The 15384-nt window shown below is 37.7% G+C and overlaps 1 protein-coding gene across 10 annotated transcripts in view; it reads right to left on the bottom strand.

Annotated features, from left to right (window-relative positions):
• The window catches only part of PDE4D (phosphodiesterase 4D), a 1222901-nt gene that overhangs the window by 68696 nt on the left and 1138821 nt on the right, over positions 1-15384 (bottom strand). For 9 of the 10 annotated variants that reach the window (XM_074203059.1, XM_074203058.1, XM_074203064.1 and 6 more), the window contains one exon: positions 2546-2658. In XM_074203059.1, the coding sequence (XP_074059160.1) occupies positions 2546-2658 (113 nt within the window). Of the gene's footprint in view, positions 1-2545; positions 2659-2744; positions 3237-15384 lie in introns of those variants that run through there. The other variant, XM_074203068.1, reaches the window with a different exon arrangement.

Below are 15384 nucleotides of genomic sequence, written 5' to 3'. Positions count from 1 at the left end.
TTTCAAATATTATGCCAACATAATTTACTTTTTGGGTTATATGCTCTACTGCACATTAGATTTCCAAGTATCTTTCTTTTTTTACTTCAATACACATAATAAGAAGATTAGCATTTTTTTTAGGTTTTTGCAAGGCAAATGGGGTTAAGTGGCTTGCCCAAGGCCACACAGCTAGATAATTATTAAGTCTCTGAGACAGTGTTTGAACCCAGGTACTCCTGACTCCAGGGCCGGGGCTTTATCCACTGCCACCTAGCCGCCCCAGATTAGCATTTTTTTAACAAACACAACCACATGAATTTTTGTAGCCATAAATATAATACTTAAGGCATTTAAAAAGCCAAGTTTAATAAGAAACATTAGCTTAGGATGACTGCAGTTGAAAATAAATATATAAAATATAATCAAACTTGAAATAAAGATTGACCCTTTAGAACTATTTAAAGTTGACCTTTCATTCACAAAACAAAGTTCTCTCAAATTCAAGGTACCTTTATTTACTATACTTTGGAAGCTAGCTTTCACAAAATAAATTCTACTTCAAATCCAAAACAGTAACTTCTCTGGAGCATTAATTTGAAGGCCTACTCTTGTTTCAGCTGTTGGCTTTAAAAGGATGAAAGATTTTTAAACAAATAAAACCTAACAAGCATCTCTCTCAATCCACAAACAGTTAAATGAAGTGACAATTTACAACATTTACAATATTAGTACAAATAGGACTTTTAAAAGTAAAGCCACAGGATTATGCTATGGATTTTCAAGAAAGACCCATCTGGCCAATCAGATTTCTTTTGCTTAAACAGTAAATGAATGACTAGCTTGGAAAACTAAAGAGGAACACAAAATCATTCCTGAAATGTCTCCTAATAACCCTTAAGGTCTAGATTTTCAGTTATACCACATAGCACAACTAAATGAGAAAGGAGTACCTCAATGATGCTGCTTGGGGTTAAACCTGATCAGTAGGGCAAGGAATAGAAGATAATGCCATGGTCATGGGAAGGACAGCTTCACTGTGAGGGGGAGTTCTGATGAATTTAGAAATGGTAGTCAAACTTTAAAAGAATAAAAGCTTTTAAATCACTGTTATGAATATATATGTATATATACACATACATATATGTATATATATACATACATATATATTTATATATACTCAAGGGACACTTGAGAATAGAGAATATTCTAGAAAGATCACTAATTCTACTGACTTTGAGGAGGAATCTTACCTGAAGAATGATGTGCTACCAGATAAAATCAAGTAGTTGCCAGGTTATGGTAACAAATAAACATAATGGGGAAAAGGGGATGAAAAAAATGGGGGAAGAAGAGAATAGATATATGGCATATAGAAATTATAAAAATGAAATGGTAAATTTCTTTACAACCAAGTCAAAATTACTTAGTTGAAATTTCTTTAAGGAGTAACTATGCTTACTTTATTGAATCCTTAAAGGACTTTACAAATCAAATTTCCAAATAATAACCAGTCCATATTGGCAGCATCCCTTAACCATCTGCATCCAACATGTGCATACCTCCTTTGCCTTTTTTCCTCAGTCAAATATTCACAAAGGACAGGACATAAAAGCGATTCTGGACTCTTATAACTAAAGACCAGAACCCAAACCTAGATTTTTTACCAGTCTATCATAAATTTGCCTCTAATAGATTACCTTACAACCATAAACTCCATTAACAAACGTGGTTTTAAGGGCATATAATCATCCAGTGCATGTGACCCAAAAACCTAATCAAAGACATTATTACTAAATAATCCCTAAAATTAAATTTTATGTGGTAAGAAAATGGAAAAAAGCTATGATAAAGCTTTCTGAATTTCTCTTTGTACCAAGTTGATTACTTGATTTTTTATGGCCAGACCATGTTTCTTTAATCAAGGTTCTGTCTCACTGTGTACACTAATAATTAAATAAATGTGGACTATCCACCACCATCATCACCATCACCACCACCCCTCCCCCCAGTTTCTGCTAACCATACTCAACGGTTTTGGGGGAAATTGCTGTTTTTACCTTGAAAAAAATGAAGACAGTCTAAGTTCAATGAATGACTCAAAAAAAAAATACTCTGCTGAAGGAATAAAGAAATTCAGGCAACAGCCCTCATGGAGAATGATCTAAACCTCCTTACGTATCAAACTTAAGCATCTATGATGGGCCAAATGTCAAGCCTTGGCTCAAGTAGCAGAAGCCAACTGTTACTTGGAGACAATAAAACAGACCATCCAATGAGACCCGAGGGTGATGTAATTAATCAATATCAAAGATGTCTTTGCAAATTGGTGATGGAAGAGGGAAAAGAGGGAGAAAGTGAGTTCAGGAAACTCTCCAAGGGAACTGAAGTACTGTTAAAAGGACGCAGACATTTGCGCCTCACAGAGATGCAAAAGGATGGGTGGAATGGGATATTTTAACCTGTGAGAAAATGGACAGGAATAATGGAGAGGGGAAAGGCTGCAGGAATCCTAACCACTTTTCCGAACACCAGAGGTTGGCAAAGCCAAAGGGTTATCCCTTACCTTGTTTGAGGCCATTTCACTGACAGAATGCCTGGTCTGCAGGGTCTCTAGCTGGTCCAGGCACCAGTCCAGTTCCTCCAGGGTCTCGCTGGCCAGTTTCTGGTAAGCCTCCTCTGCGAAGAGATAGGGAAAGGGGTACTCAGTTCGGAAGCGTTTCACGGGGCTACCAGCCATCTCCAAAGAGGCCATCCTGCCATACCCAGCCATGCTCGGATGCCCAGTGCCCACACATGAGTGCTGCTCCTTCATATTGTTAAGCCAGGCACCAGGGGAAGAGAAGACACTCTGCTGGGGAGGCAAACAGCCTCTCGGAGGGAATCCCAAAGTCTCTCCAGCTTGGCGCCCTCCAAATCCGGGTGAGAAAGGGCTTGGAAACTCCAGCAAATAGTTTTTTTTTGGTTGCTTTAGTTGAGTTGGGTCTGGTAGGGCTTTCTCTCAGGATGCCTTTCAGACGGTGTTGGGGACAGCAAGTCTCAGTCATTTAACCCAATTTGAGCGGACAGAACCGGATGGGAGGTGCTGGGGTGCAGTTTTGCTGCCAAGACTGTTTGTCCTCTTTCAGAAACTTGCTTCTTGTACCCCAAACTACTATCTGCTCCTTCTCCTTCTCCTTCTCCTCCTCCTGAAAGAGGTCTGGGTGATGCAGACAGTTTTCCCCAGACTGGAGCCCGGCTACACCTCCCCTTTTCCTCTCCAACTAGCCCTTTCCCCCCTCCCCTTTTCTCCCCCCCCCCCCCCCCCCCCAGCCGCCTCAGCGACTTCAGGGAGGCACTTTCAAGCAGAAATGAATCAGCTGCTGCCGTGTGTAAGCAGGCGGCCACCACGTTTCCTGTTTTCTTTCTCAACTCCTCCTTGCAGCAGCGGCGGCAGTAGTAGCGGCGCTGGCTGCAGCTGCCTAGGCTGCTCCTCTCCTCTCCTCTCCTCTCCTGCTGACCCCGCTCGTTCTGCCCCAGATCTTCCTACTACACCACCCCTCTCTCCAAAGGAGAGGAAGGGCAGGGGGAGTCACAACTACAGTATATTCCCCTCCTGTCCTCCGGGCTCCTTTCTGTTTGGGTCTCAGCCTCAACTGGCAAGCGTTTCTATGGGACATAGTCTAACAGTGGTTGCCAGCAGAGCATCCGAGCTGAGTCTGGACATCTTTTGAAGCAAGGCAGAGAGAGGGGCGCGCGTGTCTCTCTCTCTCTCTCTCTCTCTCTCTCTCTCTCTCTCTCTCTCTCTCTCTGTGTGTGTGTGTGTGTGTGTGTGTGTGTGTTGGGGCGAGGAGGAAAACCCGGCGTGGAACCAACAGTAGCCTTTGTCAGTCGCCACCTCAAAGCTGAATCCCACTGGCGTGAGCAGACACAAGCACACAGGCTCCTGGGCAGCGCACTCCCACGGCTCCTGCCTGACAGAGCACGAGACACAAAGCACCTGCTCCAAGAAGTCACTCGGCAGTGTGCTCCGAATCCCTCCCTCCCTCCCTCCCTGCCTCCATCACCTCTCTCCTTACCTTTCTCCTCATTCTCTCCCTCTCTCCTCCTCTGCCTCCTCTTTCCCCCTTCTCCCCTTTTTACCCCATTTCACCCCAGCTAGAAAAAGTCCATCATTTCTCGTTTCCAACATTGTTCCTTCGCAGTGGCTAAGAAATTTCACAAACAATATTAGAGATATCTGTGCCACCTCTTTGGTTCTAGGTGCCCCTGTTGGTTTTATTTTTGGAGTGACTGTTCCTAGTCAGCTACCTCATGATGCAGGACTGTTCTGGGATAAATGCTTTCTTTCTTAGATAAACTTTCCAAAGGACCCTAAGATCCTTAAACAACTCGAGTTTGGATACCCAATGCCTTGACAATCTTCCAAGTATTTGTATTTTATCTATTTTATATATGTATAGGTAAATATACACATAGTCATATATCTGAGCACTGCACAGCAATACATATGCTTCTGATGAGATAGGAAATTTTGAACTTTTTCACTAGTCCCTCCCTACCCCCTTACCACCTGATCCCATGCCAAACAGATTTTAAAAGAAAAACAGAAATGCATAAGTATTTGCTATACTGCCATTCTTAGAATCACAAACATGATAGAATGAGGAAAAAAAGAAAAAAAGTGTCTCAGATGCATATTACAGCATGGTTTCTTACCATTTTTAGAGGTTGATCCTAAAGGAAGAGAAAGGGGGTACATGTAGTCTTTCTTCCCAGAAACTGATCAACTACAGGAGAACCTGACTATATTAGCAGAGGGTGAGCAAATCCATTCAGGGAAAAGAAATCCAAATTCCCAAGATGAAGATTCTACTTCATTGAACTTTTTATTCCCACTTAGAAAGCATCAGTTGAAAGGGTCTTATATGACTTTTGTGGCTTGTCTTTTCTTCCTTCCCCAAATTAGGCTACTAGAGTAGAGCAATTATAGTCTTAATGTTTTAGTCTCTGGAAATAAAAAGCCAGTGGCACATTAAGGAAAGGATCTTAGGCAAATGAACCTCAGAATCCTCGGATCTTCCTACTGCCTATAATATCCCTGGTAAATGTTAAGAAATATTTTAAAAGTAATTCTAACACAAAGGCAACATTGTCTGCTATTCCCTGGGGTATCCTAGAAGAGAGGCAGTTAGTTGTAAGAGAAGCAGCATTGATCCTGAAAAGTTTGGGGTTGGTAATTCTAATCCTGTTCTAATACTGGTTATCCCACTTACCAAGTATGTGACTATGTTCAAATTATTTCACCTTTGTGAGTCTAACTTTACTGATGAGGTGATTGTGAGAAGTAAAATAATCTAGGTATAGCAAATACTTAGTAATGTGATGCTGTCAGTGCATATTGGATACATCATTTATCAGAAAAAAAGAAATCTGCTCAAATTAGTTAAATTAATATCAAACAAAAGGAAGGTGGGGGATTTTTAAAAATTTTCCAGTTAACTTAGTAAAAATGTTTTCAGTTAACTTAGTAAACTGACGATTAATTGGATTCAGCTAAAAAAATAGTTATGCTTTAAAATCTAAGTCTGTCCTTGGATTCAGGAAAGCCTGGTTCAAATCCTACTGTAACATATGTAACTGGGTGACCTGTGCACAAATCACTTAAACTGTCAGTGTCTGTGGGAAATTTTCTGAGTGTAAGTTTTATGGGAGTTGCTTTGTTGGAGAGAACTCCCACATAAGAACTTCGCAATAAAGAAAATTCAGATCCCAAATCCTTACTCTGATAGCAAAACAAACAAATGAATAAATAACCATGCTTAAAGGATTTCCAATAATCAGCTGGAAGTTTTGAGCTGCTCTTGTTTCTCACTTGCACTAGTGATATTGATTCTAGGCACAGTTTAGACACATTATTCAGTTTATTCAACTAAAGTTTAGAACTCCCCAGCTCAAGCAATTAGCCAGTAAATGATCTCTCCACTAGCAGGGATGATAGGTTGCTACTATTCCTGGCCTGCTAAATGGAATATCAGACTTAAACTTCAGTGTCTAGTATGCATTAGCCTAATTCTAATCTCTAAATCAGGAGTTGTCAACTATATTTTTGTAGTCGTGAACCTCTTTGCAATCTGGTAAAACCTATGGACTCTATTTCAGAATAATGTTTTAAAATATATAAAATAAGGGGCAGCTAGGTGGTGCAGTGGATAGAGCACCAGCTCTGGAGTCAGGAGGACCTGAGTTCAAATTTGACCTCAGACACATAATAATTACCTAGCGGTGTGACCTTGGGCAAGCCACTTAACCCCACTGCCTTGTCAAAAAAAAAAAAAAACCCAAACAAATAAATATATAAAATAAAATTTATAGGATTACAAAGGAAACCAAAAATATATAGTTTGTAGCCAGAAAGACAGTTGCAATCCAGCAATGAGTCTTAACAACTACAATAATTTTTAATTAAGGACTGCAAATGATATTTCAGGTTATCTACTAAGCCTATAATGTGATAGAAAAAATGTCATTTCTATTTATGATGTTCACAGGTAAAAACTGATGGTTTCTTTTTTTTATTGCAAGGCAAATGGGGTTAAGTGGCTTGCCCAAGGCCACACAGCTAGGTAATTATTAAGTGTCTGAGACCAGATTTGAATGGAGGTACTCCTGACTCCATGGCCGGTGCTTTATCCACTGCGTCACCTAGCCGCCCCTTAAACTGATGGTTTCTTAACAACATTCACATTTAGAGGAAATTCTAAATTTAAGTTAGAGTCTAGTGAAAATAAAGAAATAATTTTTTTCTATCCAGGATCAAAGAGCCTCTGAAATCTATCCATGGAAAACTGAGGGTATCTGTGGACTCCAGGTTAATAAATCCTAGTGCTAGTAAATGACTTTTAAAAGTGTATATCCAGGCCAATCTTTTCATCTCTACAGTTGCCCAGGAATAAAGAATGGAGAAGTGACAATAGGGCTCATCTAAAGAGTTCACATTCCTTGCCCACATCAACTCCCATTAAACTGCCAGCAATGAATCACATACTGCATTTCAAGGCTCCTACATGAGAAAAGTAACAATCTTACAAAAAAAATAGAGCACTTGATAGAATGAAGTCCAGGAAACGAAACTCTCTCATATTAATTGGTTTTTTTGGTTTTGTTTCGTTTTTAGATTTTTCCAGGCAATGGGGTTAAGTGGCTTGCTCAAGGCCACACAGCTAGGTAATTATTAAGTGTCTGAGGTTGGATTTGAACCCAGGTACTCCTGACTCCAAGGCCGGTGATCTATTCACTGTGCCACTTAGCCACCCCATATTAATTGTTAAAGAGGAAAAACTAATACAGAAGGGTTTTCGAGTTAATACTTTAGGATACTAATAATATATTTGTCCTTAGGATGACCCAGGGTAGTTAGGTAGAAAGTAGATAAGAGTGCCAAGTCTAGAATCATCCTGCTTTCAACTCTGGCCTCAAGAGGACACTTATTAGCTGTGTGAACCTGGACAAGTACTTTAGTCCTATTTACCTCAGTTTCCTTATCTATAAAATAGGTTGGAGAAGGAAATGGTAAACCACCCCATTATCTTTGTCAAGAAAACCCAAAATAGGGCCCATGAAGAATGAGTCACAACTGAAACAACTAAACAATAATGAAAACATAAATTTCTGGACAAAACAGGTAATTTTATTTTGTATTATCTCATTTTTACTCTCACATTGAGAAATCATCACGGCAATAACAATATTTAATTCAATTGTAGATATGTATATAGTTTTAGTTGAGTCATGCAGGCATATATTACACATACATCTATGTGCTCACACATGTGCATCCACATGTATATATATATATATGCTTGTATATGTGTGTATACATGTATACATATGAGGAAGGGGAGAAGAAAAAGGAAGAAGAAAGGAAAAAAGTAGAGAAAAAGAAGAAAAGAGCAAGAAGAAAGAAAAAAGAAGAAAGAAGAAGAAGAAGAAGAAGAAGAAGAAGAAGAGGAAGAAGAAATGGACATTTTCCTTGTAATTTTCAGAGTTTTCTAGATCACTGAGAAATTAAGTGATTTGTGCATCTGTGCAGGGGACACATAATCAGTATGTATCATAGAAAGGAACTGAATTCAGATCTTGGCTTCAAAGTTAGTACTCCATCACATTACTTTCAGAAGGAGATAGCATTTAACAGCAGGGAAAGGGAGCAATTTGTATTTGATGCTGTTAGCCTACAAACTATCCATTTTTCTTATTATATTAGTTTATCAGTAAATAGAATGCTGATGTTAAGAATTCTACAAAACTTAGGGTTCCCTCCCAGCCCTGACTTCCCAGCAGTATCACTGAACCTAACTAAACCACCAGCATATTAACTCTAAAATTCCTAGGATTGTCTAAATCTGCATATATATATCCTATATCATTATAATGAGTCATAGTCATTCTAGTTCAGACAAAAATTATGAGATTTATTTTTGGATTTTACAGAATACTTCTCCACCACTATTAATAAGCTAGGCAATCTAAATAATGTCACTGGAATGACACTCAGAGAGTGTCTGAGAAAACCCTTCCATTTTAAGTGCTCCAAAGATTTGTCAAATTACTGGGTTATTGAGAAGACAATTACCAGGAATTAAACTATGATAAAGTATTGTGACTGTAGGATGGGAGCTCTGGGGGGATCAATTCACACTTGGCAAGTTCTCCTAGGATTTTCTTCAAGTCACCAGGGTACTACACAGCAACTCACAACACTGTTTAGTGATCTTATGAATAAAAAGTCTTTAAGTTTTCTGAAATTTGGATTGCCCCCACTTCTTGATGACTTGGAGGGTTCTCTTGACACACAACCTGACATAGTACCATGGACATCACTAAAAGATGTGAAGGTAACAGTTTACTTTTGAAAAGAAAAGAAAAAAGAGAGTTTCCAAGTTAGCAGGAAGTGGGGGTAATATATTCTTATGAAATGTTTATCAAACTGTTCTGCTTATTCTGTTTGAAGATTAGGTATATTTATGTTGACCCACTTGGTGCCAGGATTCTTTAATTAGGTATACTAAACGAGATAAATGTGAGTGCTGGGATGCTTCTCTGCCTGACTCCAAGAATTCTGAGTTCAGTAACAGTTTGTACTACTACCTAAGTCTCAGTGGGCTGACATTTTCCCTTGCTCAGGGTATGGAGAATCAAGGAGAGGAGAATTGACTATTGACAAATGATTATGGTCAAATTATTCTATATTAATATAAAATGATATGAACTCTACTATCAGTGAAAGTAATGTTTTAAAACTCCTGCAGAAAGTATGAATGAATTTGCTAGCACCAGATAAAAATCCTCTGCCTGATTAGATATCTTTCTTTGTTTATTAACTTTCACTAAATATTTTCTAAGGTTAAGCAATGACAAATTCAGACTTTTCTGACTCCAGCTTCTCTCATCCTTCTTTACCATCAAACACCTCTTCTGAAGAGGAAACTAAAAAAAATTTCAAATGTTGACAAAACTAAAGAAAAGAAATTGTATTTGACTGTAGGTATGCTTGGTCCTAAGAGGTTCATTTCAGTAGAAGTCTGATGGTACAAGTAGCTTATTTCTAACTTTTTACTAGCTTTAAAAATATTCCCATATACATGTTTATCTGATGGGAAATACATGAAGGCTTTGGCATATGTAATATATGCATATGCAACAGGTTTAAGCAGAGCTTGCCAGTGGCAAGTTACTGTCTAATTTCTAGGTATATTTCTGGCATCAAATCCTTGTTTTGCAGTACTTTTAAATCTCTTAAAAATATAAAAAAAATTGCCTTTGGTACTTCTAAGGGAGGATGCAAATCATTGCCTCTCCACAATCTACAATTTTTTTTTTCTGGGATTGCTTGAGGCCCTGGTAGGATTTTATTAAAAACTTAATTTAATGAACACTGATGTCCTCCATTGGCCTGTAGGTCATCTTTTCACTAAAATAAAATTTTAGTACAGTTTGCATACTGTCTAAGTTGGATGATATTTGCTTTGCTGAAGATTACTCTTATCTTAAGCAGCTAGCATTCAAATAATAAAGAGGTGGCAATATAATTCTTTAATTAAGTACCCACAAAAGATTTGGCATAAAGCATTACCCAAGGGCTAGCTGTCTTCTGTAATCTGAGGAGGCTGGGAAGATTCCTCAACACCAAATATCTCCCCCAACCTGCCAGTCACCTAAATTTCACCATTAGTGATTCATTGCTTTGGGTGTCAAAAGCTTTTCATCTTGGAGAGTCCTGGATTAAGCCGCAAATACACCTAGGGGCAATATCTTAGCATTAAGTGTAAACAGGTCCAGGACCAGCAGGGAAAGTGAAATAATACAGTTGAGAGGTAGAAGATACCTAGACTACAGCAGAGGTGGTTAGAAATCTCTAAAAGGCAATGTGGGCTCAGTTTCACCCAGATATTTTTGTATGGGATATTCAGTATTCTATGCAGAAATTACAAAGGGCATGAATAATCCATCTTCTTTAATAAACAGTTTCCATTTGACATCTAATTTATAGTTGAAGCTGACTGTGATTTCTTTTGAATTAAACAATGAATAGAAAGGGCAGTTCCTATATGACCAACAGTATGGCCTAAGACACTTCTTAGTTCTTTCCAGTATTTGTTTACAAAGAATTGGAGAGGACTGCCCTCACTGAGGATTTTGTCTGGAAATTTTATTTCATTAAAACAACATTTTACAGAGCAAAGGGAGGTTGGGGTGGGGAGTGAATGGGTAGTGAAACCACAGTCAGTGGATACAATTGTCTGCTGTCCTCTACAAAAAGGCTTTGAGGTATGAGACTTTGGCTATTTTGTTTTTTGCCTTATAATTTCAATTGTGAGTTACAAAAGCATTTGGCAAAGCACAGAATAAAATACCTATAAAATAAAAGGGTACTGTGGTAGGAATTCGTGTTTTTGCTTGTTTGTTTTGTCTCATAGACCCCTTTGGCAATTTAGTGAAGTGTACAGATCCTTTTTCGGAAGACATAATTATTATTCATAAAATAAAATGCATAGGATTACAAAGAACCAATTATATGGAAAGAATTATAGAAATGTATATTTAAAAAAACAATCTCATGGATCCCTTGCAGGATAAGCTTTCTAAAATCTATTCCAGCATTTTCTGACTTATGTTAACCATGTGAGCTCCTGGAGGGCAATGCCTGCCTTTTGCCTTTCTTTGTGTCTCCAGAACCTAGCATAATGTCTGCCACATAGTAGATTCTTAATAAATACTAGGTTGGTTGAATTTGATCCCAACCGAACCAAGAGAACATTGTAACAGCAATATTCTAAGAATCATTAACTGTGAAAGACTTAGCTATTTTGATTAAGACAATGATCCAAGACAATTCCAAAGGATTCATGATGAAAAATGCTATCAACCTGCAGAGTGAGAATTGATGAACTCTGAAAGCGGATTGAAGCATACTTTTTTTAACTTTATATTTCTTTTTTGTTTATTTTTTTGTGCAACATGGCCAATATGAAATGTTTTACATGACTTCATAAGTATAATTGATATCAAACTTCTTGTCTTCTCAAGAAGGGAGGAAGGAAAGGAATGAAGGGGAAAAATAAAAAAATTCAAAAATATTAAATCTTTAACATGAATTGGGAAATATTTAATGAAATAACTAAAACCATTTAAAATTAAATTGATTCCAATTTCTTCTTTCTCTTTACTCACTCCTTAAAGACCCAGTATAATTGCTACATCTTTCATGAAATCTACCTTTATTATTCTGAGCCTACTAGCCAGAAGAGATCTGTCTCCTTCCCATAATACTTTGTACCTCATTGTTCCATATTTTGGTTAGTTATATAAAGAATGTATCTTTTCTACTGGCCTAAAAATATGCATCTTATTTGTTATTTCTACAAAGCTCACAGAATATAAGTAGGACATATTAACCATTCAATCAGTATTTGTTCAAAGAATAGATTGTTCTTGATTGATCTTGATTGAGTCATCTGACAGGGATATTTCAGAAAGGATTCCTGTACTGGGATCTAGTTAGACCTTTCAAGTTCTCTCCAACACATACTTCTGTGGTTCTAAATCATATAAATTCAATGTCTCTTTTCCCATTTGTTAAATGGGGAAATTCTGACAAATAATAAAATTAATAAATGTCTTTTGGACAGAGGATAACCCTCTTTCATTTTAATCCCCAAATTCAGTCCCATATCTGTCCCTTGGCATTGTATATTTGCCTCTTCCTTTCTGTTTTCATAATTAACATGCAACTTATTTCTATTATATTATATTCAAAAGCTATAAAATAACCTATGAACTGGTCCCCTTTAGTTTCAGTTCCTGCTTCCAATTCAACCTAATTTTCAGTCTTGTATGACTCTTTGTGACTCCATTTGTTTTCTTTTGTTCTTTTGGCAAAGATACTGGAATGGTTTGTTGTTTTCTTCTCCAACTCATTTTACAGAAGAAGAAACTGAGACAATTAGGGAAGTGACTTGTCCAGAGTCACATATGTGTCTGAAACCAGATTTGATCTCAGGTCTTCCTGACTCCAGGTTGGGCCCTCTAGCCATTGTGCCACCTGAAAACAATTACAAAGCAGCAAATTAAATGCCATTTGATGATGAAGGCAACTGATTGCCTCGATCCATTGTTTATCAAAAATTCTACATTCCCAGGTAGTATTGCTCAGAGTACTTTTGAAAGTGAGTCTCTGAGTAGAACATGTCTTCACCCTTGGCTCAGTAAAAGGGAAATTCAATTATTTTATAGGAATTTAAATATGGGTTTAAAAACTTAAATGAGCTTCCAAATGGAGTCTTAGGATCAGCACTTTAGAGCTGGAAGGGACCTTGTAATCCAACCCCCTCATTTTATAGATGAAGAAAACAAGCTCAGAGACACTAAGGCAATAAGCAGCAGAGTGAGGATATGATGCCAGATTCTCTAACTCCAAAACCAACATTCCTTCTACTATAATCAATAATTCTGATACCCTTTTCTGTTCTAGACCTATGAACAAGCCTCATCAAAAATGCAGCATTAATTTTGTGAGGGGGAGGAGTGCATAAAGGTCATTAAATCACTCTATTCATATTTTAATTCTTATTATTCATGTTTTAACATATTCAAGCAAGTTGTAAACTATTAGTAAACCTGTATTTCTTAACAAATACATTTTTAGATAGAATTTACCACCATATTCCATTCCTCTCTCAGTTCACTGAAGCTGAGAGGTGAGAAACTAGAATCTAGGAAGTAGAAGGGAACCTGAGAAGTTCCAGTCACCCCTAAATCACCCAACATTCTTCTCTTTCCTTGCTACTATGTCTTAATTCTCTTCACAAACAAATGGTTCAGCAACATTGGTCTCCTTGCTGTTCCTTCCATGTGATCTTCCATCTCTATTTCTACACTTGTACACAAATCCACAAATATTCCTTCCTCACATCTTTTTTTTAAGGTTTTTGCAAGGCAATGAGGTTAAGTGACTTTCCCAAGGCCACATGGCTAGGTAATTATTAAGTGTCTGAGACTGGATTTGAACCCAGGTACTCCTGACTCCAGGGCTGGTGCTTTATCCACTGCGCCACCTAGCCACCCCCCTTCCTCACATCTTTAAGAATTCCTAGCCTCTTTCAAAGAGCTACTTTCTACAGTTATTCTTTTCTGACTCCCCAAAGTGCTATTCCTTTCCCCTCTCTCTCTCCCATTCTGAAAAATTATCTTGTAATTATATTTTAAACTACTTCTATGTGTGCATGTTCTCACCCCTTGCCCCTGTAGCATGTTAGTAGTTGTATCTTTATTTTTTTCTATTGTCTCCCAGGGCCTAGTATTGAGAGGTGCTTTAATAAATGCTTATCAATTGATTGAATGACTCTAATTCCAAGTCCGGTGTCCTTTCCTCTCTACCATGGTGCCCTTTCCTAAGTTTAGAATCCAAGGAACTGACTCAGTGTTATAAATATCAGGGGTCTATACCTTGAGCTAATTCCCCAAATCTACAGACCTTGGAAGAGAAGCATGGTAAGAAATGAAGGCACAGTCCTCTCCATCTCAGGATCCCCAATGATGGGCTAGAATTTACAGAGCAGCTTGGAAGGGAGTTAATATTAAACTAAGATCCTGCAGATGCCCTGATCTTTGTCATTGAAACCCAGACATTTTTGAATATATCTAGAGTCCATCAGAGCAAACTACAATCATCCCTAAATTAAAAAAAAAATCAGGATTTTGAACCCAGTAGGACTATCTTTTTTTTTTAGAATTTTCAAGGCAATGGGGTTAAGTGGCTTGCCCAAGGCCACATGGCTAGGTAATTATTAAGTGTCCGAGGCTGGATTTGAACTCAGGTACTCCTGACTCCAAAGCCAGTGCTCTATCCACTGTGCCACCTAGCTGCCCCTAGGGCTATCTTTTTAAAGACATATAAAGGGTAATCAGTGAGTAGTACAGATTAACAGCTGACTAGCTGAAGAGCAGAGGAAAGCTCTGATTAGAAAGGGAAATTTTGCTAAATGGTCTCTATATGATCTATATGATCTTTAAACTCCCTTCTAGTTACATATTTTCTAAGTCATTATTTCAGGAAGGAAGTGGAAGCCAGTCTTGGGTGAGGTTCCAAAACTTACCTGGTTGCAAACTTCTCATTTTACAGACTAACAAAGTAAGCCTTAGAGCACTTAAGTGACTTTCAAAGAGTAATAAAGGCAGCTACATGGCACAGTGAATAGAATCAGGGAAACTCTTGTTCAAATCCTGCTTCAGATACTTTGATCCCAGGCAAGTCACTTAGCTTATCTGTCTCAATTTCTCTATCCCTGAAAATAAGAATAATAAATAGTACCTACCTCCAAGGATTGTGAGGATCAAATGAGATAAAATTTGTAAATCATTTTGTAAACCACAAAGTACCACATAAATGCAAACTATTAAGTTTGAGAACTGGGATTTCATGTTTGAAACTGATCTGTGGTTTATGAACAAATCTATTATCTGGCTTTCAACAATCTTTTCAATTTCATTTCTTATTGCTGTCCCAATATCTGTTCCCAATCTGGTCAGGGATAGAGTATTTTACATTGATTAGCCTCCAAAGTATTTTTTAGATCCTGATTCTCTGTAGCTCATTTCTATTTCCACTATGCATTCTGTAAACTTTATAGCACTAGGTAAAGTTATTATTAATAACAATGTTATTATGGTATGCTGCTTACTTCCCCTAATGGAATGAGTTGCATCTCTTTTGTCAGGAGGGAAGACAAGATTCCTTCCAGTTTTATCTTGTGATGCCATTTTACTCACTGAGCAGTAGATAAAAATCATTGAATAAATTAAGGGAAATAGATGCATCTTACCTATTAAAAAATACTTCTACCTTACTCAAATCTAATTCATTGT

Source organism: Macrotis lagotis, chromosome X, assembly GCF_037893015.1.
Source record: "Macrotis lagotis isolate mMagLag1 chromosome X, bilby.v1.9.chrom.fasta, whole genome shotgun sequence".
In the NCBI taxonomy this organism is placed as follows: Eukaryota; Metazoa; Chordata; class Mammalia; order Peramelemorphia; family Peramelidae; genus Macrotis; species Macrotis lagotis.
This window is presented reverse-complemented; position numbering and strand designations above follow the sequence as displayed.